The following is a 27,620-nucleotide window of genomic DNA, read 5'->3' on the forward strand; positions in this document are numbered from 1 at the left end:
TACATAAAGGGGTAGAAAGGTCAGCTGAGGGCTTTCAGGCCCGTGGGAAAACCTCTGTCCATTTCCCTAATCCATATTTATTGGTGTGAGACCCTAGGCGGCGAGGAAGCCCCCGCCCCCGGCCCGCCTGCCAGCCTGCCGCCCCAGCCAGGACAGGTTAGCTCTAACAGCCTCCAGGTCACCCAAATCCTACCCTTTGTCTCCAGGCCAGCTCCAGAGTCCTCCCCCTTCCCTCCTCCCCTTCCCTCCCCATTACCCCCCCAAGTCCCCCTTCGGGTTGCCAAGCAACTGTGGAAGGGTAGCTGAGATATTTTCTTTATTGCAAGCAGAAGCGAGACCCAGGCAGGAGAGCAACGCAAGTGGGGGGCTGGGGCAGACAGCATCCTGAGCTCTTGGGGGGACCTGCTCTGGCCACAGGACTGGGGAGACAGACCCAGAGCACAAGTGAGGATGGAAGATGTGGCAGTGGCTGCAATGGCAACAGGGTGGAGAGAAGTGTCACCAACAGGCCTGGCCCAGGTCTCCCACCTCACCCACCAGCTGTGTCTTCTGGGCCCAAGTTTGCATGCAGATAAAGCAGGAATAGCAACTTGTATCACTCCCTGAAGCCTTGTAGAAATCTGAGATGTCTAGTTATTCTGCCATTTCTTTGGTTAGATCCAGGCCTCCGGTCAGATGCCTCCTACCTCCCTCACAGGCAGGTCACCGAGGTGCTAGTCATTATATTTAGTAACAGTTTGACTGAGATGTAATTCACACAACATCCAACTTATTCCCTGAAAGTATACAACTCAACTTATTATTATTATTTTTTTTTAAAGAATTATTGGCCCAGTGGCGTGGCCTAGTGGCTAAAGTCCTCGCCTTGAACGCGCCCCTGGGATCCCATATGGGTGCCGGTTCTAATCCCGGTAGCTCCACTTCCCATCCAGCTCCCTGCTTGTGGCCTGGGAAAGCAGTCAAGGACGGCCCAAAGCTTTGGGACCTTGCACCCATGTGGGAGACCTGGAAAGAAGTTCCTGGATCCTGGCTTCAGATCGGCATAGCATCGACTGTTGCGCTCACTTGGGGAGTGAATCACCGGGCGGAAGATCTTCCTCTCTGTATCTCCTCCTCTCTGTATATCTGCCTTTCCAATAAAAATAAACAAATAAATAAGAAAGGATTATTTATTTTTATTGCAAAGTCAGACATACAGAGAGGAAGATCTTCTGTCTGATGATTCACTCCCAAGTGACTGTAACGGCCGGTGCTGTGCTGATCTGGAGCCAGGAGCCAGGAACTTCCTCCAGGTCTCCCATGTGGGTGCAGGATCCCAAGGCTTCGGGCCATCCTCGACTGCTTTCCCAGGCCACAAGCAGGGAGCTGGATGGTAAGTGGAGCTGCCGGGATTAGAACCGGCACCCATATGGGATCCTGGCGCGTTCAAGGCGAGGACTTCAGCCACTAGGCCACTGTGCTGAGCCCACAACTCAACATTTTTAAAGATTTATATTTTATTTGAATGGAGAGTTAGAGAAAGAGAGAACTCTTCCATCTGCTGGTTCATCCCCCAAAATGCTGCAACAGCCAGGCTGGGCCAGGTTGAAACCAGGAGCCAGGAGCTTCTTTCAGGTCTTCTGGGTCTCATGTGGATGTTCCATCCTCTGCTGCTTTCCCAGGAGCAGAGCCGGGACACTGCCGGCAGTGGCGGAGTCTGCTATGTACTGGCCCTCAATGGTTTTAGTAGGCTCAGAGCTGTGCGATCCCCATCGCAAACAATTTTACATTTTCATCGCTCTGCAAAGAAACGCTGCAGAGCACCTGGTGTGGGGTAGCAAGTTAAGCCACAGCCTGTGATGCCACCGTCCCATATAACCACCAGCTGCGCTTGCAATGCAGCTCCCTGCTAATCCACCTGGGAAAACACTGGAAGATGACTCAAGTACTGGTGGCCTTGCTGCCCACATGAGATCCACAGGGAGTTCAGTCTGGCCCACGCCGGGAGGGTTCGCCCATCTGGGAGTGAACCTGGGATGCAGGATCTCTCTCTGTGACTCTCCTTCATTCTCTCTTTTAGAAGATTTATTAATTTTTATTGGAAAGTCAGATATACAGAGAGGGGAGACAGAGGAAGACCTTCCGTCCATTGATTCCCCAAGAGGCTGCAACAATGGGAGTTGAGCCGATCTGAAGCCAGGAACTTCCTCCAGGTCTCCCACGCAGGTGCACATCCCAAGACTTTGGGCCACGCTCCATTGCTTTCCCAGGCCACAGCAGGGAGCTGGATGGGAAGCAGGGCTGTTGGGATATTAACCAGCACCCATATGGGATCCCAGGAATGCAAGGTGAGGACTTTAGCCATCAGGCTACCATGCTGGGCACGCCCTCATTTTCTCTTTTTTTAAATTTATTTTTTATATAACTTTATTTATTTGTTTGTTTATTTTTAAATAATCTTATTTAGTTAATTAGGATACATTTATTTTTTATGTCATTTTATGACACAGTTTTATAGGCTCTGGGATTCCCCCAGCCTCTCCCGAAATCCTCCCCCCTCCCTCATTCTCTTTAAAATAAATTCATAATTAAAAAAAAAAAAAGCCAGGGCCCGGCATGGTGGCGCAGTGGTTAAGGTCCTCACCTTGCACGCCCGGGATCCCATATGGGTGCCGGTTCTAATCCCGGCAGCCCCGCTTCCCTTCCAGCTCCCTGCCTGTGGCCCAGGAAAGCAGTCGGGGACGGCCCAAAGCTTTGGGACCCTGCACCCGTGTGGGAGACCCGGAGGAGGTTCCTGGCTTCGGATCGGCATAGCATCCACCGTTGTGCTCACTTGGGGAGTGAATCATCGGACGGAAGATCTTCCTCTCTCCTCTCTGTATATCCGCCTTTCCAATAAAAATAATAATAATAAATAAATCTTTATTAAAAAAAAAGCCAGAAATTGAATCAGACCTTTCTCTACCATGGGCACACCATGCGCTGAGTAATATGGGCACAGAAGGGCTGGGGGTGCTCCTGTAGTGGATCCAGCCTGAGTCTAAAATGCAGTCTAATGCGGGTAAATTCTCATGGAGCGCAGTCTGCAGGGCTGTGCCTGCAGGAAGCTCCTTCCATCTCCCAACCTGTAAACAGGGGAAATGCTAGGTAGGCATGGTGCCAGTTATTGGGTAGGAGCACAGCTGCTGGGGGAGAAGTCGCTGCGGTTGGCAGAATGGCAGGGTCAGCATCCACAGTAGGCAAGAGCTGGCATGCAGCCGGCCCCGAGGGCTTCTCTCCCGGGCTATGGGCTACGAGGAGTTACGGTACTGACTGCCAGGGACACGTGAGGATTGGACTTCGGGACTCAGAGGTGGAGGCTGGCTAGCTTGTCGCTCCAAACTGCCCCTTGGAGGGTGGCCTGCTGCGTGCTGGGGTTCTGACCTGCCTCCGCAGCTCAAAGAAGGAGTGGTGGGGGCAGGGGTGGGGTGTTACTGACTCCAGTCACAGCATTTCCTTCATCAGATTCGCCCCATCCGTGCGTCTTCCCTCAAGTTCACCTTTCCCTCAATGGTCCCCCAGCCTGATCTGTCTGCTGCCCCATTCATTCATCACTCATCCAACACCTGCTAATTGAGCGGGTCCTTCATGCGGGCGGGGACAGGCGTCTTAGACTACCCACACCTGCCCTCCACCTGTACGCGCACAGCCGCGTGGGTGTGTGCGCGCACGCGCATGCAGCGGTCGCAGAAGGTAAATCCTCACGGAGCGCAAGCGCGCCGCGTCTCTAACGGAGGAGCCCCGTTTCACAGTCGGGATAACCGAGGCTCAGCCTTCTGGAGGCTGAGGCAGACGCTACCTTCTTTGGAGATGCCTGGGCTACAGGTCATCTAGATTATCAAGAACAACAGTTCCGGGCCTGGCGCGTTGGCCTAGCGACTAATGTCCTCTCTTTGCTAAGTGTCAGGATCCCATATGGTCGCTGGTTCTAATCCCGGCGGCCCCGCTTCCTAAATAAATCAATGTGAAAAAAAACAAAAAACAAAAAACAGTTCCACACCGGGACCTGCCACAAGCAGCTCTCACCTGCTTGCCCTGTTCCCTTCCCCACACAGCAGTTCCCAGGCCAACCTTTTAAAGTGTAAATAGAAACTATCAAGACTTTCCAGGAACCCCGAAGCGATTAGGTTAAAAGTCCGAGTCCTCCCAAGCCAGCTCTTCCTCTTCCTCTCTGAACTCCCAGCCAAAGCTGAATTCCTTCCCCTCTGCTGGCCAGTTCTTTTCTTGCTTGCTGGCTTGGGAGCGTGCCGCTTGTTCCCTCCGCCCGGGCCAGCTCCCATCTCCACTCCTCCCCGACTGCACACAGGGGGCATTCCATGAATACCGTCCTATGGCTTCAGCTGAGCAACTTCCTGCTTGTCATGTGTAGGGTCCCTGGAATGATCGGGGTTCACCCAGCCTGGGCGCAGCCTGCCTGGGGTCCAAAGAACCCTCTTTCTGGAACGTGGCTTGGCCTGGCTGACTCCACTATGTCCTAGATCTGTTCCCACTGGCTCAGTCGAGGCTGCCACACCTCCTGGCTCTTGTCACTTTCTCTCTCCAAGCAAACCCAGAGAACTACAGTGAGTAGCAATCCTTCAGCAGCCCTCAGTTGCGACCCTGGACCAGACACCTGCTTGCCACCTGCCCTGGGCGGGGTGGGGGGAATGGAGATCTGGGTGAAGGGGGCACGTGGACTCGCTGAACTGCCAGCAGTTGCAACTGCTTTATTGGTCAAAGGGACTGCTTCCTGGTCAAGGTCCAGCACCCTTACAGTGCCGAGTGCTTGATGGGTAACGTGTTACTTGTCGCTGTTATCTGTGCAGCAGCCCCAGGAGCTCGCATCTGTCCACTAGGGCTCTCTGCTCTAGAAAACTTGGATTTGGGGGCCGGCACCATGGCCTAATAGGATAAGCCTTTGCCTGCAATGCCGGCATCATATCTGGACACCAGTTTGATTCCTGAGTGCTCCGCTTCCAATCCAGCTCCTCGCTAATGTGCCTGGGAAAGCAGCCAAAGATAAATCAAGTCCTTGAGGCCCTGTTGCCCTCATGAGAGACCCAGAAGCTCCAGGCACCTGGTTTTGGAACGGTCCAACTCAGGCTATTATAGTAACTTTTTGGGGAAAGAACCAGTGGATGGAAGCTCTTCCTCTTTCTGTAAATCTACCTTTCAAATAAAAATGAATAAAAAAAAAAAGAAAAAAGCAAACCCCTGGGCTCCAAATACTACTATTTCCCAGAAGCCACAATCCATCAACTTTGAAAAGAAACGCCAGCAAGTCTGTATGGTTTAGAGTGAGGGAAGTGTATGCACGGAAACACCCAGAAGGCTGCTGATTGGCTGGGAGAGAGCAGTGCCCCAGGTCCTAGTGGGACCCAATTCCTGGGTCCCCCAGCTCAGCTGGCAAGAGGCAAGACCACTGGCCAGGGTGACAGGAGCCTCCCTGAGCAGGGTGTTGGGGGCGTGCGTTGGGCTCCTGAGGGTGATGTATGGACAGGGTGGTCACACATTCTCCCTTTAGGGTGCCATGCACTCCGAGAAAAGCTGAGCTGGGAGTGTGAGAAACTGAGTAGACATTCATCCAGGAGGTTGAGAAGCCCATTTGTGTCCATGCCAGATGGGGGCTAGGTGGGAGCAGGGGGGCGGGCTGCCCCGCAGAGGAGACAATGAGGAGAGGAGCACAGATTCCATGCCTCTCGCCCCCACCTGCTCCCCTTCGGGCACAGAATCCCACTATCCTGCAAGAAGCCGGGATGGAGGCGGGAGCCCTGGTCCCCAGTGTGTGTGTGTGGGGGGGTTGGTCTCTGGAGATGGCATCCCTCCTTCCTTATCCTTCAGTAATACCTCTGAAGGAGTGACCCTCTGACCTCCAGACTGCCCTCCTCCCTAGCTTAAGGCAAAAGGTTCCAGAGTGGTTGGCTGGGGCCAGAGTCTCTGGGGACACCCTGGTTCTCCCGGAGAGCTCAGCTAAGGCCAGGGGCCTGAGCTTGGTCCAAGGGAGAGTGCAGGGTATAGATATGGGTGCCTGGCTCAGGAAGACGGGGACCCTGGGCAAAAGTGTCAGATCCAAGGAACGGGTGGGGCGCCAAGGGTGCTGGGTGGGAGTGTGAGGCTGAGGGGTCTGACAGTGCGAGGGGAGTGGGGGAGGCGGCCCCCGGGGAGGGGCACGCTATGTCTTTAAGAGCCGCCTGAGTGCAGGTTGCAGCTGCCTGGCCAGCCTGAGAGACAGCGGAGATTCATTACCCGCCGACACAATGACCATTGATGGCCCCGTGGCGTTATTCAAATCCAGTACCAATTGCAGCCGAGCCCCTTTCTCCCCGCCAGGCCCGTATTGTTGGAGCGGCCCACTAAAAGCCCGCCCCGGCCCGGAGCCGCCAGAGGCGCCCGCTCGGGTGCAGCCCTGCGCCTCGCCAGCCCGCCGGCTCCCAGCCCGGCTCCCCGGGCGCTGCAGGTGACCCGGCGGCGCATTCCAGCGCTGCCCGCCGCCGCCGCCGTCGCCCCGGCCGCGACTCCGCGACAGGGAGGCAGAGAGCGCCCGAGCTGGTGCGTGCGCGGGGCTGGGCGGTGCGCGGGGGGTCGGGAGGGACAAGAGTCCTGCAGCCCGACCCTGGGCTCAGAATCGCGACCCGGCCTCGGGGTCCCTGCATTCCGGATTCCCGGCAAGCCCTGGCTGGAGGGGGGGGATCGGGGAGAGGGGTGTCGGGGTTTCCCCGACCCGGGGCGGCGCAGAGACCCAACAGGAACTACTCTGGGGACCCCGGGCCGCACGGTACAAGCAAACACGGCCGGCCGAGGGCGATGGGGACTCCGTGCAGGGTCGGGATCCGCGTGCCTGCTCGTCTACCTTACCGCGAGGGATGGGCCGCGACCGCTGAGCATCTGCGAGCTATTACGACGCGCAGCTCCGGAGACCTGGTCCAGGCGCTTCTAAGGAGCCAAGAGGAACCCCGCAGGAGACAGGGGCCCTCAACTTAAGGGTTTCGCCACTGATTGTCCAAACGCAATTCTTGTACGAGTCTGCGGCCAACCGAGAATTGTGGCTGGACATCTGTGGCTGAGCTCTGGGCGCACACAGCAGGGTCGGGGGCTGCGGCCACCGAGCTCAGCACGGGTGAGACCCCTCGGGGCAGCGGCTGCTGGGCCACAGCGTGAGGAGCACGGCCGTGGACAAGCCGGCGCACCTGCGCTGCCATCCTCTTTCCTTCTCCTCTGCGGGTGACTGGTTTTGGCTGGCGGGGTCCTCCGGTCTGGTTGGATCGATCGCATCGGGGGTTTTCTCCATTCAAATCTGTGGCCGGAACAAGCCCAAATGTGGCCAGGGAGCCTGCCTTCAGAAATCCGGGGTGAAAGATGTCGGCAGACCGGATGCCGCTCTCCAACTCGTTTTGAATTTGTTTTAATCCGCTCCCCCCTATACTCACCCTCCCCACAAAACAATCTGAATCAACCTCTAAATTCCGAGCAAACCACTGACCCCTCCTGCAAGCCCCTCCGGACCCACGCGTGGGCTGCGCCTCCCCTCCCTCCAACCACTGCCAGAGGAGTCACAGTCGGAAGAGCTTGTGAATGGTGCGCGTCTGCCGTGTCTCGGCTTTGGGAATACAACTTGGACAAACGAATCCTTTTCATTAAAGACAAATCATCGGACATGGTGGGGTTTATTTATTGATTTATTTCTTCCACAGTAAGGCTCAGGAGTTGCTTGGGAGGGGTATGGCTGGGAGTTGCTGGGGCTGACTTCTCTGGCTTGGTGCTAAAAATGACCCCAAATATCCCAGAGTGCCTTGGCTCTGACCGATTTCAACGGCAGAGCTCTCATCTCCACTCCGGGGAGGGCAGGGTTTTCCCGCCGTGTGTTCCTGCTCCATGCCCCAGAATTGGCTGGGGTGCAGCAGGAGAAGGGATGCCCTGTACCCATCACCCGTCACCCTGATCCTTGCAGGCAGGACAAGGGGCCCTTATACCCAGGCTTCAGGAGCTGGGACCCTGGCTGGGATGATGTGCAGCTCCCACAGCTCAGGGGACTGGAGGCCAAAGAGACAGGCCACCCTCTTGGAAGGGAGCCTGCAGGGGTCAAGTCCCTTGTCCTGCTTCCTAACGTGGGTCAGGCAGCACCTAGGGTTGGTCACACAGCCTGTCTAGACAGCAATGGAAGCTGGGGCTGGCCTTAGGCTGCACCTAGACCAGTCCCTCCCGCAACCCTCCCAATGCTGCCCCCACTCACACACATGCCCAGAGGGCACCTGCATGCTAGGGCTGGAGAAAAGCTCAGAATGGCATGCTCCCCTCACCCCAGCCCCCACCCAGCCTTCCTCCTCCACGGTGAGCCTCTTGGTGAAGGGCAGTACCTGGGATGGGAGGATGTTAGCATCCCAATTTTTTTCTGAGGTCTCCAACTGGCAAACAGACCACTTTCCTCTAGGTCACAGGGCAGAAAGAAGAGCTTGGCAGGATCCTCTATGCCAACCCCATCCTGGGTTGTACAGCTATGGCTGCAGCTGGTGGGGGACAAAGTCTGTTCTTGCACAGTTGGGTGGGTACAGATCCTGGGACCCAGGTGGGTCAACAGGCCCAGGATTACACCCTCCTCCCTTGGGCAGCCTTTCCAGACTGTCTTACATCCCATCCCCTTACAGACCCATCCCGGGTGGGTGAAGGGAAGCTGGGAGAGCTTTGGGCACACAGACTAGGACAGAGGGTGATGGGTGTGGCAGAGTCCCAAGGATGACGCCCCAAGCAAGGCTAGTAGTAAACAACTTGGTCCTTTATTTGCCAAGGCCAGCTGTTTGAAGGCACTGAGGCCCCAAGACTTCCAGAAGGGATGGAGGGAGGAGGGGCAAAGCACTCCGCCTACCAGGTGCTGCTTGCGGAGGCCCGCTCTCTGTGGGACATGTGACAGGGAAGATCCAGTCCACATAGTGCCATCAAGTAGCTCCTGGTTTCTGATGCTCTAAGTATCAGCTGCTGGCGCGGGGAAGCTGAGGTACAATGAACTCTTCCCCCCTCCAGCCAGGCCAAGGTTAGGGCCCCTCCCCCTTTCAATCTGCAGCAGAAGGAGCTGTAGGGGGCCTGGGGAGGCTCTCAGGAGCCCATCTGGTGGCCTGTGTGTGGTGGAGAGGCCAGCCAGGGTCAAGGGCTGGGGGTGGGAGGGACAGGAGGAGGGGTATGACTAGGACAGCAGCTGCTGGCTGGGTGGGGTAAGCACTGAATAGGGGACCCCAGCTGGGGTTCCATAATGATGTCAGTGGGGGACAGGCAGAGTCCTTGGTTGTCCAGATGAGGAAACTGAGGTGAAGAAGGCTCCTCCCCTTTTTGAGAAGGGAGGGGCCTCCCATCAGCCACCCAGGCCTGTTCATCTTCCCTGGCCCAGGAGCCATAGTGCTGTGTGGGCGTTCCTTGGTGTGCAGACAGAGCCTGGGAGTTGGGGAGGCATCTGGGTCACCTGGCCATGGGGCCCTTACACTTCTGACATGACACAGGGACACTTCCCCCACCCCAGCGGCTGGCCCAGTGCCTGCCTGCCTTCTCTGGCTGATGTGCCTGCAAAAGGCCCATTTTTAGCACCTGGCCTCTTTTTCCTGCCTGGAGGGAGCTCAGGGGAGAGAGCAGGGGCGGCAGCCCAGGGAGCTGGGGAGAAGTGGAAGCAGGGCCCACAGGGACGTCTGCCTGCTCCCACCTCGCTCCTCTGCCAAGGGTGCCAGGGCTCAGAAACTGGTGCTCAGCCGCCATGCAGTGTAGAGATGAAGAGGACGCTGTCCTGGTCCTGCAGCTGGTAGTCCAGCTCGCCCTGGGTCAGGAGAGAGGGGCATGAGGCCATGAGGACATGTTTCCAGCTTCTCCTCAGACACTGCTGATCCCAGAAAGATGCTCCCCCACTCACAGGTCGCTCCTCCCCGACCCCACCCATATGCCAATCCCCAGTGTGGAGGAGCTATGGATTCCCTTCTCACTTGGGGTACAAGACTCGAGTAGCTTCATTTTGGGGGGCCAGAGTGAGCCATGGGATTACCCAGACATCCTTTCTGGGCCTGGGGTGGGGGGAAGAGGTCTCCCCAACATACTGACCAGCAGCTCCCAGTCGGCATCGTTAATCAGCACCAGGATTCCCGGTCGCCTACAGGGGAGATGGCGTTGAGTGGTAGGCAGTGAGCAGGGAGCATGGGGTCTGGGCAGCAGGCAACGGTGGTAGGGTTCTGGTGATAGGTCACTCAGGACAGGGTGAGCATGTGGCAGGGTGGTGCTTGAAGTACCCCTATGCCAAAGCACAGTGCCTGGGCTCAAGTTTCAGCTCCACTTCCAAATCCAACTTCTTGCTAAAGCCCTCTCTGGGATGAGGGTTCAAGTGTTTTGATCCCTGCCACCCACATGGAGGACTGGTTCCTGGCTTTGGCCTGGCCTAATCTCAACTCTCGGGCACACTTGGGGAGTAAACCAAGATACAAGATGTCTGTCTGCCTTTCAAATAAATAAACAGATAAACTGTCATAGGAAGTGGGCACAAATGCTAGCACCACCCTCCAGAGCATCATTTATCTGAGAAGACACTAAGCTATGGTAGCTGGCCCTGAGCGCACTGGGGAGATGGGGCGGGACCCTCCCAAGCCCTGGAAAGGAAGAGCCCTGGGGTTCCTAGACCTGCCCCGTGCCCATGCTGGAGAGGAGGTATTTTGGCTTTTCAGGGTCAGGAGGGGCACCAATGGCATCACGGGTTACAACGCTCAGGAGCCAGCCTGCCCGATGAGAGGCCAGTACAGACGGCCTCCTCCTGGTCGTGACTCTCGGCAGCAGCTCCGTAACCGCAGCTGAGTGACCTGGCCCCTGGGCCTGGTGGCGATCGGGCTTCAAGGTCACCGTGGCGCTGCCATGTCTGACATAGGGGCTTGCTTTGGGCCCCAAGTGGGGTGCCTGCCTGGCCCTTTGCTAGCAGGCTCTCAGATGTAATCAGCATGCATGTGACATCTATGTACGTATACATGCAGTTAATGAGCTCCTGGAGTTCAGACTTGTGCTGTCCCATGCAGGACCTGCCGATTACATGAGGATACTTAAACTACAACGAAAACAGACTGTTTAGTTCCTTAGCCTCACTAGCTACAATCTAAGGGCTCAAAAGCCTCTCACGTGGCTAGTAGCTCCAACTTTGGACAGTACAGATAAAGACCATTTCCACCATCTTGGCACGTTCTGAGGGACAGCGGCATCCCAGATAGCTGAGAGACCACAGGGGTGGTGGAAGGCATCTTTTTCTGAGTACTTTCTATACGGAAAGAGTTAGTAGGACCCAGAGGAGCAAAGTCTGTGGCAACCAGAAGGTGCCATCTGCACTTCCTGACCAGTGCCAGCAGTCCAGTGAGTGCAGTAACAGGGAAACTGGAAAAGGAGCCCTCAGAGGGCCGGACAACAGTTCTGCCCTCTGAGGACCTGGGAGGACATAGAGGAGCACAGAGAGGGCCAAGACGGAAGCCAGGACAGGGCTGAGGGATCCTCGTCTCCAGAGAAGGGAAGGCACTCACACGCTGTCTCCCTGGATGAACAACTCTGGCCGCTCTTTCAGTAAGTTCTTCTTGATCCAGACCAGGAGGTTCCGGATGTCCCCTGCAGAGGAAGGCGCAGGACACACTGTTGTTACACCTGAATGGGGGTGGTGGGGAGGGCGAGGCATCTTACCCAGCAGGTAAGACCCTGATATCCCACAGCAGAGTGCCTGGGTTTGAGTCTAGGCTGCAGCTCCCAGTTTTGGATTCCTGGCACTACACACTCTGGGAGACGGTGGTGATGGCTCAAGCACCTGACACTCATGTGGGGTTCCTCTTTTTTAATGACTTATTTATTTGGAAGTCAGGCCTGGCACAATGACTCAGTAGCTAAATCCTTGCCTTGCATACACTGGGATCCCATATGGGTGCTGGTTCATGTTCCGGCTGCTCCCTTTACCATCCAGCTCCCTGCTTGTGGCCTGGGAGAGCAGTCGAGGACGGCCCAATGCTTTGGGACCCTGCAACTGTGTGGGAGACTGGGAGGAAGTTCCTGGCTCCTGGCTCAGGAAAGCAGTAGAGGATGGCTCAAAGCCCTGGGGCCCTTAACCCAGAAGAAGTTCCTGCTCCTGGCTTCAGATTGGCTCAGCTCTGGCTGTTAAGGCCACTTGGGGAGTAAACCAGCGGATGGAAGCTCTTTCTGCAAATCTGTCTTTCCATTAAAAATAATTAGGGCCTGGTCTAGTAGCTAAAGTAGCTAAAGTCCTCACTGTGAACACACCAGGATCCCATATGGGCGCCGGTTCTAATCCCGGCAGCTCCACTTCCCATCCAGCTCTCTGCTTGTGGCCTGGGAAAGCAGTCAAGGACGGCCCAAAGCTTTGGGACCCTGCGCCGTGTGGGAGACCTGGAGGAAGTTCCTGGCACCTGGCTTCGGATCGGCACAGCACTGGCCGTTGTGCTCACTTGGGGAATGAGTTATCGGATGGATGATCTTCCTCTCTGTCTCTCCTCCTCTCTTGGTATATCTGACTTTGCAATACAAATAAATAAATCTTAAAAAAATAATAATAAAACAGGTTGCAATGGTCTTTGAACCTCTGGATTCTTTTTTTTTTTAAGATTCATTTTTATTATTTTTTTATTGGAAAGGTGGATATACAGAGAGGACAGAGAGTAAGATCTTCCGTCCGATGATTCACTCCCTAAGTGAGCACAACGGCCGATGCTATGCCGATCCGAAGCCAGGAGCCTCTTCTGGGTCTCCCACGTGGGTGCAGGGTCCCAAAGCTTTGGGCTGTCCTCAACTGCTTTCCCGGGCCACAGGCAGGGAGCTGGATGGGAAGCGGGGCTTCCTGGGACTAGAACCGGCGCCCATATGGGATCCCGGGCGTGCAAGGCGAGGACCTTAACCACTCGCACTACCGCGCCGGGCCCGAACCTCTGGATTCTTAAAGGGAAGAAAAAAATTAGGAGAGGCCAGTGACTTGCCAGGGAGGGCTCTGGAACAAGCCCCGGCACTGCTCAAAGCCTAAAGCAAACACTGACCAGCATTTACCTGTGGCAGGGTCCCTAGGGCAGACAATGCACGAGAGGGGGACCCTGCCACATCTAGAGTTAGGGGACAGACCCTCGGCCCCCCAGTCCCAGCAGCTGGCTTGGCCCTGCCCTGGCCAGGCTTTGAAAAGGCCCTGCAGAGGCCCGTCCATCTTTATCTCTCCAGCCAGTCCCAGATGGGCAAGGATGGGCTTTGCTCTCATGGGGGTCTGCATATATTTCCCTTTGTGAAGGGAGAAAAAACAATCGCTGAGCTGATAGCATCAGTTAATTTCCTCTGGCAGAGGGAGAGAAGGCTCCTTCCCCAGCCAGGGATGCTGACAAATTGCTGCTGTTCCACAGCAGCCTGGTCGGGGGCGGCCAACTGGGTCAGGGTTGTACCAACCTTCCTCGCTCAGCTCAACAAGAACGCTGCCTCCCAGGGGCTCTGGGGCCAGTGGAGGCTCAGTGCCACCTATCCCCAGGGTCTCCTCTCCCATCCCGGGAGCAGGGGCACCAGGCTGCAGCACACTGGGAACCTCCTTTCCAGCTCCCTCTAGCCTGTTGCACTTCACTATCCACTCCTTAAACAGAGCATGCTCTGGAGGCTGCTGGGAACTCGTCTCCTCAGGGCGAGGGAAACGTGAGGGTCCTGGAGTAGGAACTGCTCTCAGTGAAGCCAGAGGGGGGTTGGTGTCTCAGGATACATATGGCTGTCCTCCCTGGAGTCCAGGGTGCTGCTGGGTAGGCAAGAGAGGGGAAAAGCTGACTCTGCCCCAGTCTGGGTTCCACACCCCCAGCTCTGGCCTTGGGCAGGCTCTGAGGACTGGCTTGCAGACTCCCCTCCCAGATGGCAGGAGGGTTATGCTTTGAGTGGACCGGTCCACTTTGTTCTGGGTCAATGTCCCAAGGCTATATGCTAGCAGACTACAGGCCTCAGGCAGAGTCTACGGCCTGGATGGCAGCCTTTTAACCTTAATTCCTTTTTTTGAAACAAAGAAGGTACTGGGGAGGGCAGAGGACAGGGAGAGGCTGACTCCATCTAGCCACAGGACTCTTGGTGCTGCTGGACTGCTTCCCAATGCCTAGCTTTCTGAGTACCCCCCAGCCCCCCACTATCCCTTTGGCCTCCATCTTGGTACTGTCTGGTAGGCCGCCAGCCCATACATCTTGTGGCCGCTCGATAGAGCTGCCGGGGTCTGACACATCCATCAGCGAGCCTTGGCAGGCGGCTGTGCCTACATGCGGGGAGGCAACAAGAGGGCCTGGGCCATGGCTGTTCTGAGGACCACTGGGCGCATCTCCACAGCCCTGGCTGGCCCATATAGAACCAGGACTTGGCTCCTTCGTGAAGGAAAGTCCTGCTCCACTCTGGACAGGCCTGGGGCTGGGGGGGAGGGCCAGTGGTCACACTGGGGTCATCCACGTGATGGCACTGTCACAGAATCCCAGGGGACGGGCTGGGGGATGAGTCTGCTGCCTGGTGCTGGCTCATTTATCATGATGCTCTTATTTGCTGAGGTCACTCCCGCCCTCTTCTGCCCGCCTTCATCCCAGGCCTGCCCACATTTTTGATGGCCTGTAACCATGGTGATGCTACCACATCACCACCCATATTGTTCCCCCATGGCTGGATTTGGGGGTGGGGAGAGATGGAACCCAGGGCTCCCTTTGCAGGCTGCAAGGACCACTCGGCCTGGCCTGAAACACCCCCTGGGACATCTCGCTAGGCTTGTGGAGGCCCAGACAATATGCAAATAGGCTCTAAGCCAGATGGTCTGCTTCCAAAGGCGCCCAGGGGAGGAGGAAGGGTTAAGCAGAGTCAGGGGCTGGTGGCTTGGGGAGGGCTCTGGAATAGATGGGGGCTGGGAATGTCACTTTCACCTTTCCAACACCTTCTCCTGTCTTCCGGCTCCTGGGATCCCATTCCCATTATTCACCACCCAAATACTTCCTGACCAACTAGCATGTGCTGGGAGATGGTGGTGCACAGGATGGACCGAGCTGAGCCTCATGGAGCTGAGGAGTCAGACACACTGAATCGGTTATGATAAGCACTGTCCCATTTTGTCTGGCTTGTGAAAGGTCTTTCTGCTGAAGCGTTACTGCCAACGCTAGGGCTTGGTCTGAAGAGGGGGGATGGGGATAGGGTGGGGACAGAGCGAAGAGCATGGGGGAAGACCCAAAGCAGGATGAACTGGCAAGTTCAAGGTAGCAGAACAAAGGCAAGAATCTAGGCCACAGCGAGCAGGACTTTGCAGGTCTTAGAAAAGGGCAGGCTCTTCCGCATGAACTCCGGTGGTCTTCACCCAGATGCATCCCTTAGGCTCAGGGCTCTCACATTTCCGTGGTCACCAAGCATGGTGAGACCGGCTCATGTACTGGCGTTACCCGCAATGAGCACAGTGTGTCTGAGAGCCTGGAACTGTGCACCCAGAACCCCTAGATGTCTGGAACACAGAAACAGCGATGGCAAGGGGGAGGGAGTTGGAGAGGAAGAACCAGGATTTAGGAGTCCTCCGGGGCTAAGCTTGACTTACCAACTTCTGGTCACACGACCTTGAGCAGGAATTCTCAGCACTGCAGCTTCCTAGCTCTTTAAGATGGGGGCTACAAGCTACATCATCAGCTATTGTGAGGAGGAAAAGGGATGACCCACACAACACTGCTGGCGGCGCAAGGCCTGGCATAGCATTATCCCAGGATCCAAAGGCAGACCTGGTCACCTCTGCCCCCTCCCTCTAACATGCTGGGCACCCCAGCTTTGGATAGTGGGGTGCAGCCAGCTATTCATCAGGTAGTGTTGAGACTAGCAGGCACTTTCTATGGGTTCCAACACCTTCCTTCCAGGAGCCAAAACTGGATAAGGGGCCTGGGAGTGGTGAGGGGTCTCAGATATTATTAGCCTTCCTTCCAGTGAAAGGTGTTCAGATTCTGAAGCTGCATCACATCCCAAGGCACCAGGTGCTGGAGCCCAAACTGCCCTGGGTCCCTGGCACCTGTGGAGGGAGGTGGGTGCACCCTAAGGCAAGGTTTCCAATGCAGGACACCTGGGACCTGGTCTGCCCATCCAGCGCTGAGCTGTTGCTGCTCTGCAGCCAGGAGGGCCCAAGCCGTGCACTAGCTGGTCCTGGGCAGGAAGTAAGCCACTTTATCTCTCTAAGCCTTGGTGTCATCTGTCCTGACACAAGATGGTGCCAGCCCACACTGCAGGGATAGAGCTCAGAAGGGGCAGATACACCAGGACGTGCTCAATAGAAAGGCTCCTGGAGCTGAAAGCCCAACCTGTCGGTGGTGCCAGACTGTCTTCCTGGAGACTGGCACCAAGGGAAACCCCATCATGCCAACTCTGAGAACCTGTGCAAGCCCATGTCCGGAATCCGCATCCTAGCATGGAAACTGTCGGCTGACTGTTGGCTAGGGTGAGGCATCAATCTGCATCAGGCCCAGCTCCGGGGCTGAAAGGGAACAATGCCCAAGCCCCGTCTGAATCTTGACCACAGGCGTCTTCCACTTCCCTGCAGACCCTGGGTGCAGCCTGGCACTCCCTTGGGGGCCATGGAACCACAGGACCATGCCAGCGAAGGACGCCTCCTCTTCTGCATGATGGCCCTTTAGGACAGGGAGACTGACCTCCGAAATCTCTCTCACAGATCAAACTGCTCCAGGACCTAGCAAGTCCACAAGACAGGGTTCTCCTGGAGCCCACCCCAGGCCTCCTCTGAAAGGGAGAAGAAAGAGCGGCCAAAGGGGGGGCGGAGAGTAGAAGGGAAGAGGGGCGGAGGGAACATCAGAGGCTCCATTTACAAGTGAATGGGGGTGAGAATGGAGCAGTTTGTGGGCTAAACTGGCCTCAGAAGGAGGTTTACAGATGTGCGAGGGGACGCTCCTCATTGTTTAATTAAGCAGAAAGTGGATCTTTTCAAAAGCAATTTTGCACAGGGACTGGGAGGGGTGAGGGGAGAGAAGGGAGGTGGGGAAGGGATCAGCAAACAGACTCGGAGAGCAGAGAAAGGAACAGCTGGCCCCAGAGAGGCTGTGAACTGCATGCTAAGCAGTTCCAAGGACCCAGGAGCATGGAGAGCCTCCTGCCCGCCCTCCCAGGGCACCCTTTAGGGCAAGTGCAGCGGAAGGGAGCACAAAAGCCGGGTAGAGCGTGGGAGCAGGGGAAGGTGAGGCCGACCTGTCTGATCCAGTGGCGGAAGGGATCCTTGAACTATCCAGGCAAGCGTGGGGTCCAGAGCTGTCTGCTCGGCCTGCCAAACCCCACAATCCCTCCAGCCTAGCACAGGGCCCTTTCCATTCCCTCCCTCATCCTGCCCCAGCCACTTCTGGACCAGCAGGACCTGCTTTATGGCTTGGCTCCAAAAAGCAGGCAGGGTAGCCCCACCTCTCATTTTCCATAAGGGGAAACCAGAGGCCCCAAGGAGCCAGCAACTTGCAGCTGCCCACTGTCAGGGTAGTGCCTTATTCATGCAGGTTGTGTGTCTACTGGGGAAGCGTTCTCCTGGCTCAGGATCCTGGTTTGCAAGCCCGTCATGATCCGTCATTTTACGGCTGCTCTTGTCTTGCCAGGAGTCTCCAAGAATCTGCTTGGCCAAGTGGCAGCCTCTGGTTTGGGAAGGTGGCCAGGTGACAGACCTGGGCATGCATGGGCCTGAAGGAGAGCAAGACTCTCCCAGCAGCCAACCAGTGGGCTCATGCATGCCAGGAGAAGGTGTGGTAGCTGCTAACCAGCTCCATGGCTGAAGTGTCACCCTCGCCTCTGGGTACAACGAGGCTTAAATGGGCACCAGGAATATGGACCCAGAGCCAAGGCCCGAAAACTGAGCCATGGGCCATCCTGTCTTCTTTCCTAGACTCTCTGGGGCTCAGAACTAAAGCCCTAGGAGCTATTGTTGTGGTATGGGAAGATGGCCCAAACTCTCACATCCCAGCCACCCATATGCAGACCTAAATTTAATTCTATGCTCCTGGCTTCAGCCTGGTCCGCTCTTGGCCATTGAGACCACTTGGGAAATGAACCAGCAGGTAGAAGATCTCTCTCTGCCCTTCAAATAAATAAATCTCAACAAATAAAAAACAATACCAACCAAATCAACCTGCAGTCCGAGGCCAGCCTCCCTACAGGACAATGCTGGGCAGGTCTTGGCTTCCTTCCCCAACCCTTCTCTAGCTGAGGTTTGATTTCCTTGATCACAATAGCTGATGGGGTCACTATAAAAACTGAAGTGGCCACTGAAGGTAGGAATGAGTGAATGAGTGTAAAAACTGGCCAATGGCTCTGAGGGTGTCAGATGTCAGGCTGCCATGTCCTGCTGGGTTAGAGGCACATTGTACTGGGGACACCCTCAAACCTGGTCTGAATCCCAGGTACATCTGTGGGTAATTCAGGGCAAAACCCCCAACATCTCTCAGCCTGGATTTTCACCTTCTTGTTTTTTTATGATCTAGTTTTTTTAAAATCCATTTATTTAATGGCGAGTTCTTCCATTCAGTAGTTCACTCCCAAATAGCAGCAACAGCCAGAGCTGGGCCAGCCCAAAGCCAGGAAACAGAATACCCATGACTCAAATTGATGCCTGTATGGGATGCCAGCATCACAGGCACTGACTTTTTTTTTTTAATTGCAAAGTCAGATATAGAGAGGAAGATCTTCCATCTGATGGTTCACTGTGCAAGTGGCCGCAACAGCTGGAGCTGAGCTAATCCAAAGCCAGGAGCCAGGAGCCTCTTCCGGGTCTCCAACATAGGTGCAGGGTCCCAAAACCTTGGGCTGTCCTTGACTGATATCCCAGGCCACAAGCAGGGAGCTGGATGGGAAGCAAGGCCGCCAGGATTAGAACCGGTGCCCATATGTGATCCTGGCGCATTCAAGGTGAGGACTTTAGCCGCTATGCTGTCATGCTTGGCCCCACCAGCAGTGACTTAACCTGAATTATCACAACATGGGTTCCTCCAAGTGCAAATACTAATGGCAGCTCCTTTCAGGAACTGGCGATAAGGACCTCCACAAAGACAGCAGCTCTGCCCACCACTCCACACTCAGCCTGTGCCCTACGACCTGGACCCTCATTTAGTTCCCTGATGCCTTGCCAAGTGCTGCCCCCTTGCTTGGGACATGCATCTCTACTCTCCCTCCACAATTTACTGGGCTGGCTTCAGTCATTCTTCGGGATTTAGCCTCAATGTCAGGGTCTTAAAGAGGCCTTGCCTGACCACCTGGTAGTCCCATTCAAAGCCCCTTTTGTTTCCCTCATGCCAATCACCACCAGCTGTAATACACTTGTACATTTGTTTGTTTACTTGTTTGTTTTCTGGCTCTACTTCCATCCCACTGTTAATTCTATTAAGGCGACCTCACATCTGTTTGCTCACCACCAAACACCCAGCAACTGGCACAGCCTCACACAAAGGAGGAGCTCAAAAAAACATTTGCCAATGTCACAAGAGAAGAAAACCCTCCAGTCCTCAGCACTCAGTGAGTGTGCCGTCCGCGGAAGAGCGGGAAGGCTCAGGACTGAGGAAAGTCTGCACAGGCTCCTGCTGGGAAATTCAAGTAGAGCAAATGACAACTGGAGATATTTTAACAGACTTCCCGGTGAGGTCTTTGAGGTTGAATCTTGAGAGCTTTCTTCTAAGAGCTCCTTGACCCCTGCCAAGGCTGCCAAGGCTGCCAGGCCAGCTGTCAAACTAAGAATCAGTCATCTTTATCACTCCCTGGGACTTCCTCCACCTTTGATTGAGCCTCAGCTACATCCATATCCCGATTCAATGTGAACAGTATCCTGCTACCCCTGAGTATTTCCTGGCCTTTACAGGTGGTAGAGAGCCCACACCGGGCAGCTGCCCCAGCCCCAAGGAGGGCTGGAGGCGGCCATGGCACAAATGCATCCCAGTACGGGATTCTTTCATTTCCCATGACCATTTACTACTGTCCTTCTCCCCTTGCCTCCTCATGGTCCCTCAAGTCCTCCGTGGACACTGTGGTCCCATATGACCCCTACAGCAGCCACGGGGAGGGCCAACCTCGAGGCTACAGCAGTTCCCCCCTGGACTGCTGCAGGCAAGCTCTGCTATACCTAACTGGAAGGCAAGGACTGACATCTGACTGGCACATGTGCTCAAAAAAATTTTTTTTAAATTACTTTCATTTGAAAGGCAGACTTACAAAGGAGAGAGAGAGAGATCTTCCATCTGCTGGTCCACTTACCACAATGGCTGGAGCTAGGCTGATCTAAAAGCAGGAGCCAGGAGCTTCCTCTAGGTCCCCCAAGTGGGTACAGAAAACACAAGAACTTATCCTCTGCTGTTTTCCCAGGCCATAAGCAGGGGGCTGGATGGGAAGTAGAGCAAACATGATACGAACTGGTGTCCACATGGGATTCTTGTGCTTGCAAAGCGAGGATCAGCTAACCTAATCATTGCACTGGGCCCAAAGAAAATCTTGAATTGCAGGTTCCATAGTCTGACCATAAAATGCATGTGTCAGGCACGGCAGTGGCCTGTCCACTAAAGTCCTTGCCTTGAACAATGGGGATTCCATATGGGGGCCGGTTCTAATCCCGGCAGCCCCATTTCCCATCCAGCTCCCTGCTTGTGGCCTGGGAAAGCAGTGGAGGACAGCCTAAAACCTTGGGACCCTGCACCCGTACGGGAGACCTGGAGGAAGTTCCTAGCTCATGGCTCCAGATTGGCTCAGCTCCAGGCGTTGTGGCCACTTGGGGAGTGAATCAACAGACAGAAGATCTTCCTCTCTGTTTCTCCTCCTCTCTGTATATCTGACTTTCCAATAAAAATAAATAAATCTTAAAAATATATATTATTATAAAACAAAAAGAATGCATGTGTCAGAGCTGGGCCTCCTCAGCACCTTAGAGCAATAGACAGCATATCCAGATGTATGTGGAGGATATGGCAGCCCACTGGAGCCTGCAGAGGACACCTGTACCATAACAGAGGACAGAACAAATTGATCAACTATCCCAGCAAAGAGTTGGCAGTGAAAACCTGGGCAGAGACTCTAAGGTGGACTACGTCAGCCAGTGGAGTCTGGGGAGATATCATTGTGATTGGAGTGGCAAGATCAGCAGCAATACAGAACAGCTGAACTATCAAAACTACTTGAGCAATGCCCTCGGAGCATGCCCCACATCTGGGATCCCGAGACGGGTGGGAGGCTGGGTGTGGCTTCTCCCCTTATCTTTCCCCTCCCTCCAGATACAGGAAGGAAAAAAAGAAAATGTCAAAACAATATTCTCATCCACTTTCCTCTAGCCCTTGCCCCTTCGCACTCCAACCAAATATGTAAAAATTATCAAAAATAAAATTTATACAACTTTAAAAAATGGGCCCAGAGTGATAGCCTAGTTGCTTAAGTCCTTGCCTTGCACATACTGGGATCCCATATGGGCACCAGTTCCATTTTTTTTTCCTTAAAGATTTATTTATTTTTATTGCAAAGTCAGATATGCAGAGAGGAGGAGAGACAGAGAAGGAGATCTTTCATCCGATGATTCACTCCTCAAGAGACCACAATGGGCGGGCAGTGCTGCGCCAATTAGAAGCCAGGAGCCAGGAACTTCCTACAGGTCTCCTACACAGGTGCAGGGTCCCAAGGCTTTGGGCTGTCCTCAACTGCTTTCCCAGGCCACAGGCAGAAAGCTGGTTAGGAAGCGGGGCCACTGGGATTAGAACTGGCACTCATATGGGATCGCGGCGCATTCAATATAAGGACTTAAGCCACTAGGCCACCACGCTGGGCACTGGTTCTAATCCCGGCAGCCCCACTTCCCATCCTGCTCTCTGCTTGTGACCTGGGAAAGCAGTTAAGGACGGCCCAACGCCTTGGGACCTGGCACCTGTATGAGACCAGGATGAGGCTCCTGGCTCCAGATTAGCTCAGCTCTGGCTGTTGCGGCCGCTTAGGGAGTGAGTCAACGGATAGAAGATCTTCCTCTGTGTATATCTGACTTTCCAGTAAAATAAATCCTTAAAAAATCTTAAAAAGAAGAAAAAGGAAGAAAATTAACAAGTATTTATGCTCAGCAGTGGGGAGAAAATCTACTCTCTCTGCCTTAGTTAACCTCCCTCTCCCACCCACTGAACGTGAATCCCGGAGCCTAACGTGTCCAAGAGCGCCACTGGCCTTGCAGGGCCATCTTCACGAGGACCCCTCTGCCTCAAGTACATGAAGATGACATTGATGGAGAGGCTCAGCCTGCTTACTCCTCTTGCTAACCATCCCTGCTTCTCAGACAAGAACCGCACATGCCAGAGAGGTGAGGAGGTGCTCTTGTCTGAAGGAGCACACACCGCCACTTGGGATGCCCCACACATCATCCTAAAGGACCTGGGTTTGAGTCCCAGCTTCCCTTTTAGTGGCAGCTCCCTGCTCAGGCAGACCTGGAAAGCAGCAGGCGACAGCTCAGGTGCCCGAGTCCTACCGCCCACGGCTCTGAGTTTGGCCAGCTTTGGCTGCTGTGAGCATGTGCGGAAGTGAACCAATGGATGGGAGTTCTGTCTGTGCTTCTTCCGTTCTTTCAAAAAATTAAAAACAAGCAAGTAAGCAAACAAACCAGAAAAGCCCCACCTCCCATCTAAGTTACGAGCGCCCATGGAAGGATTCCCGCCTAGGAGGTGACCGACAATGATCTGCTGTCTCCTCCCTCTCCCACGTGGATGGGGTCCTGCTCAGCGGCCTGGGGCAGGAAGTACTCACAGGGCTCTTCCCGGCCAGGCAGGGTCACCTGGTGCTTCTTCACACCGTCAAACAGGAGCTCGGCGCCGCCGCTGCAGAGGGGAAAAGGCAGCCAGGTGAGCCCAAGCGAGGCAGGCCCACGTTCCAGGAGCACCTGGGGCCCAAGGGTAGTGAGGTCCAGGGACAGAGTCCCTTGATAGAACCAGCAGGATGTCACAGCTGGGGTGCAAGACACACTCTGCCTCTGGGGACACCCTGAACAGGTGGCTCCATCCCTCAAGTTTGGGGCTTCCCTTCTGCAGAAATGTGGAGAAACCCTCGTGAGGTACTTTGGAAACCCTGCCTGTACCAAGCTTTTCTCTGGGCAGGGGAGAGTAGGATATCCCCCTGTTGGTACCACCTGTTGCTAGCCTGCTGGGCACACCCCAGTGTTGGCAGAAGAGAGACCCCTTGGCTTAGCACTGAATATCAGCAATGTTCATACCACCTCAAGTCACCCTTGTAAGATGCTCCTCATTTCGTCTCTTCCTCTAGGCCTTGGGAAGACAGAGGGAGGTGGGCCTGGGATCTAGACAAGTCCAGGGACTTGGCCCTGGTCAGACAGGTAGTGACTTAACTAGGATTTGAACCAAACTGGTTGCTCTTCAGTCCCAGTTGCCTCAGCAGAAAAGACCCCCTTGTATTCCAGAAAACCCCTGGAGGGCATTTTGATTCATTTCAATGCACCAGCACCTGGGACAGTGGAGATGCCTGTGTGGGGCCTCATGCTGCTGCTCTCCGGGTGTGTCCTGCTTCCCAATCAGGATGGGATGTCATGCGGGGCCCTAACTGAGGCAGCCTTCTTCACAGGCACTGTGTGGATGGGACGTCGCATCCCACCACCCCTTCCCAGATTCAGGAACAGAGTTGTCCTGAGCCAGCCCATGGGGAGGCAGAGGCAAGGCAGGCATTGTCACGGGGCGGGGGAAGGGATATGGGACGATTGTCATCCAAACAAGGTCACACTGTGTTGATGCAGAAACGTGGCGGGGCGAGGAGGCCCATCTCAGCTGCAGGCCCACACAGAGCCCCCATTGAGCCTCTTCCAGGAGGCTGGTTGTCCCCTGGGTGGCGCAGGCAGCAGCTGTGCTGGGGGAGGGTGCCCAGCAAGGGACGCAGGAGGTGGGGAGTCGAAGAAGAGCTGGGAACTGGAAGGCCCCAGGACGCAGGCAAACAACCAAGCGGGGCCAGGAATGGTGGTGCCAGGCTCTGAGGCCAAGCAGATGGAGGCAGAAGCAGCAATGGGCTCAGAGAAGGCTCTGGCTCCCAGGGAGGGGACGGCATTTTTGCTATCATCACATCTGGCATTCACGAAGGTACAAGAAGCCTGTTTTGGCCCCAGGAAGACCTAAGACCAGATTTCTGCGAGCAGTAAGTCTCATAGGGATCTGCTTTGCAAACTCAGGCCAGATACATCTAGCTTCCTTCACATACCACACAGCTTGAGCTGAGCTGGTGGGTGTACCTGCTCCCCTCCTTTTTAATATCTATTGTTTTTGGAAAGGCAGATTTGCACAGAGAAGGAGACAGGGAATGTCTTTCATCTGCTGGTTCACTCCCCAAATGACCACAATGACCAGAGCTGAGCTGACCTGAAGCCAGGAGCCCCTTCTGGTCTCCCACATGGGTCCAGGGTCCCAAGGCCTTTGGTCATTCTCTGCTGCTTTCGAGAACATAAGCAGAGAGCTGGATGGGAAATGGAGCAGCCAGGACATGAACTGCCACCCATATGGGATGCCAGCACCACAGGGTGGAGCATTAGCCCATTGAGCTACAGGTGCCAGCTCCAGTTGTTGATTCTAGTGAGAGGTATAGCTGCGCCTCAGGCTGTCTTCCCTTTTCCCAGTTCTTACATCTTCTAATCCTCTACCTATGTGTGTGCTTGCTCCTTCATGTACAACAACCCCTCTTTCTGGCTACCCACCTGCTGGGATGCTTTGCCTATAGGATAGCTCAAGCAGAAACTCAACAAACACTTGCAGAATGAATTAAGACACCCATTTTGCCCACTTCTGCTCTGATCTCAATGGCTTTCCTTCCCTTCACCCAAACCTCCTGATCTCAAGGAGGAACGAGGACAGCACTAGGGCCATTTCAGATCTGAGCTTCCATACGCTGTGCTGCCAAGTACGCAAGACACATCTGCAAGCCACACTCTGGAGTATGTGCGACTAAAGATAATTTTCTGCTAAGGCCAGGGAGCCCAAGGGTGGGAGGAGTGGGTAGTGACAACAGAGGGGAAGGCATGAGAGACCTTCTGGAAGCACTACAGAAGAGCTGGTGGGCTGAGAGGACTACCCCCACTCATGAGTCGTGTGCAAGAGCCTTGCCCAGAGTCTTCCAGCATCAAGGTCAAGCTGGGGCCACTGAGAGAAGGACAAAGGACGGACAGCTGCGTGGAACGCAAAACACATCTGCTGGAAGGCATGGTCTTGGAAAGACCAAGACACATGGGGCCTGGGTTTGGCATGCACCTTGGGCATTCCTGCTTTGCCAGCAGCTGTATTCCCTGCGTCACTGGCACAGGTGGTAAAAGGTGGGTGAGAAATGTCGCCTTTACTTATTGGAGTTCACTCTTGTTGCTGAGAGTTAGAGAGGCTGAGAAGAGATGGTCAGGCCAGAAAAGCGGTCATCATGCAGGCCTGCAGGCGCTGAGGGCCTGACCCATGGCTTCCTCATACGGTTCTCCCGCTACCAGCAGAGTCCCTGGAGAACAGAATCCAGCTCCAATGAACAAACATGATGTCTAACTCCACGAACAACACTGGCTGCACTGGCCATCTAGGGCCTGTCCCTTTACGTTAAGGCAGCACACTCAAATCTCCCAGTGCCCCTCAAAACTCCTAGTTTGGAAGGGGTAGAACAGAGCCAAAGATCAGACCCATAAGGTTCAGGTGCCAAACAAGCAGCCAATGGAAGTACACGGAACGCCCATGACCCTATCCCCTCTAACGGACATAGAGTTTCCATTCATCTTTGTATATCCTCAGTGTCGGGCTCCCTGCCTGGCACATGACACACACTCCCTCAGTGAGGCATGCAGGATGGAGCTTCTCCTTTCCCCACAGCCTTCAGCTCCGGCCTTGAGAACATCCGTCTCTCTAGGCTTTGCAATGTCCCTCAGTATGGTCCACGACCACCTTGCTGTGCGCGGCGGCCAAGGGCCAAGCCGGTGGTCTGACACCTGCCCCCAAGCCCGGCGCATCCCACTGTCAGCGTTAGCCGTCCCCGCAGTGGATCCCGACCTGCAGAGGCACTCAACAAGTTCACTGTCTGGGCTGATGAAAGAGGCAGAGGTTCTTTAAAAACCCTAGAGACTCGCTCCATAGCCACGAGACCCGCGGGAACGGAAGTGGCTGGAATGAGGGAGGGAGTAAGTTTCTGGGTTCCTAGGGACCCGCGGCGATGCATGTGCCTTCCCAGGGCAGGTGCGCCTCTATTCTCGGACATACGGCCTCCTCGCCCAGGGAGACCGAGCTTTGGGCGGCGTCCATCACGGCCGGATTCCCTGGGCCTCGACAAGTGGGCCGTGTCAGGCGCCGAGGCGCAGGGAGGTGAGTTCAGACCAGTTCACTTCAGTCCATCCCCCGCGGTACCCCAACTCGGGGACTCACCCGAACTCCACTTCCACTGACAAGGGCGCTGCCATCTTGAGGAAACTCCCCTCCGCTTCCGGCTCGCCCGCTCACTTCCGGCCGCCTTCCCGGAGTCCCAGACGGAAGAGGTGGTACCCAGAAAATCAGTTCTGCCCAGCGATTGGAGGATGGTATGGAAGAGGGCGGGGCGACAGGAGGACGGTTCCGGGGTGCTGTTGGGTTTGTTCCCGGTGCTGGCTGGTGACCCGGCTCGGTTCGCCATGTGCGCAGCGCTGTGTCCGAGACCACGACCGGGCGAAGGCGAGCCCGCGGCACCTTTGCGGCATGAACTGTGAGCCGCGTTACCATCTGCGTTAGTTGCACATTTTCCTGAGTCCTCACGTCGGTTGGGCACCCCCGGTGCACTTGTGGGAATGGGATTGTAGGGCCCGGAAATGGCTCTCCTGAGCGGTTGATTCGCTAATTCCCCTGCCCTGTGGGATTGGGTGTGGCTCTCCACGTGCTGCTGCTGTGTCTCCGGGTGTCTGGCAGCGGTGCTCGGGGTGGGCCCCGGGGTCCACTCGCTCTCTGTCCGGTGTGTGTGTGACTATATAAACGTCTCACCGTTCTGATGGGTGCAAAATTGCCGATCTGAAGCCGTGCCTAGCAAGCCGTGCAGCAGGAGGATGTTTAAGGTTTGGGGTGCAGTGGCCGTACTCAGTTCTCTCCAAAGCACTTGGAGCCAGCTCTGTGGGGGGCAGTAGACAAAGCTGCGGCTTGGGGACCCCGTATGAGAGCTGGCTGCCCCGCTTCCTATACAGCTCCCGGCTAAGGCGTGGATGGCTCAGGTGCTTGGGTCTCTGTTAAGCTTGAGGGAGACGGGGCGGAATTCCTGACCCCTGGCTTCGGCCACCTGGGCCGGGAGCCAGCAGATGGGAGAACTGTCCTTCTGCCTTTCCGATTGATCTTCTGCCAGCATGGGCAGAATAGGAAAGGAGGGGAGTTGGAGATGGTGGAGCCCCACGACGTCCTAACTGCCTATTTTGAAAGAGACAGGGATCTTCCATCCCCTGGTTCACTCCCCAGATGCTCCCAAGCAACAACTCTGTCTGGGTGTCTCCAGTGGGTGGCAGGTAGGGACCCAGGAGCTGGGTGCCTGTGGCAGCTGGTGGTGTGTTAGGGCCTCCGGAAGCCCTGAGTGCTATCTCAACCACGGTGCCAAACTCCCGGTTCCCTGGCTGTGTGTCAGGGTGAGACTGACAGCAGTTTCCCACATGTGCTTGTGGTGAGGAC

The 27,620-nt window shown here is 55.4% G+C and overlaps 1 protein-coding gene across 2 annotated transcripts; it reads right to left on the reverse strand.

The window, feature by feature from the left end:
• Positions 1-7,642: 7,642 nt before the first annotated feature.
• On the reverse strand, positions 7,643-26,456 carry URM1 (ubiquitin related modifier 1). Of its 2 annotated transcripts, none has more exons than XM_040963050.1 (5): positions 26,367-26,456; positions 22,735-22,805; positions 11,517-11,598; positions 10,069-10,117; positions 7,643-9,790 (listed from the first exon to the last, which is right to left on the reverse strand). In XM_040963050.1, exons 1-5 carry the CDS (start codon positions 26,399-26,401, stop codon positions 9,722-9,724), a joined length of 306 nt encoding a protein of 101 aa, XP_040818984.1. In that variant the 5' UTR covers positions 26,402-26,456; the 3' UTR covers positions 7,643-9,721. The 2 variants fall into 2 exon arrangements, with proteins under 2 accessions (XP_040818984.1, XP_040818983.1); XM_040963049.1 differs by having other exon boundaries at positions 11,517-11,634.
• Positions 26,457-27,620: the final 1,164 nt, after the last annotated feature.

This window comes from Ochotona curzoniae, unplaced genomic scaffold (assembly GCF_017591425.1).
Source record: "Ochotona curzoniae isolate NIBS_2020 unplaced genomic scaffold, NIBS_Ocur_1.0 scaffold_3208, whole genome shotgun sequence".
Taxonomy (NCBI): Eukaryota; Metazoa; Chordata; class Mammalia; order Lagomorpha; family Ochotonidae; genus Ochotona; species Ochotona curzoniae.

Coding starts and splice junctions, on each gene's coding strand:
- URM1 (XM_040963049.1), bottom strand. CDS start 26,401: ATGGCAGCGCCCTTGTCAGTGGAAGTGGAGTTCGG. Junction 11,635..22,734: donor GCCTGGCCGGGAAGAGCCCT/GTGAGTACTTCC, acceptor ACCCCCATTCAG/GTGTAACAACAGTGTGTCCT. Junction 9,791..10,068: donor ATGCCGACTGGGAGCTGCTG/GTCAGTATGTTG, acceptor CTCCTGACCCAG/GGCGAGCTGGACTACCAGCT.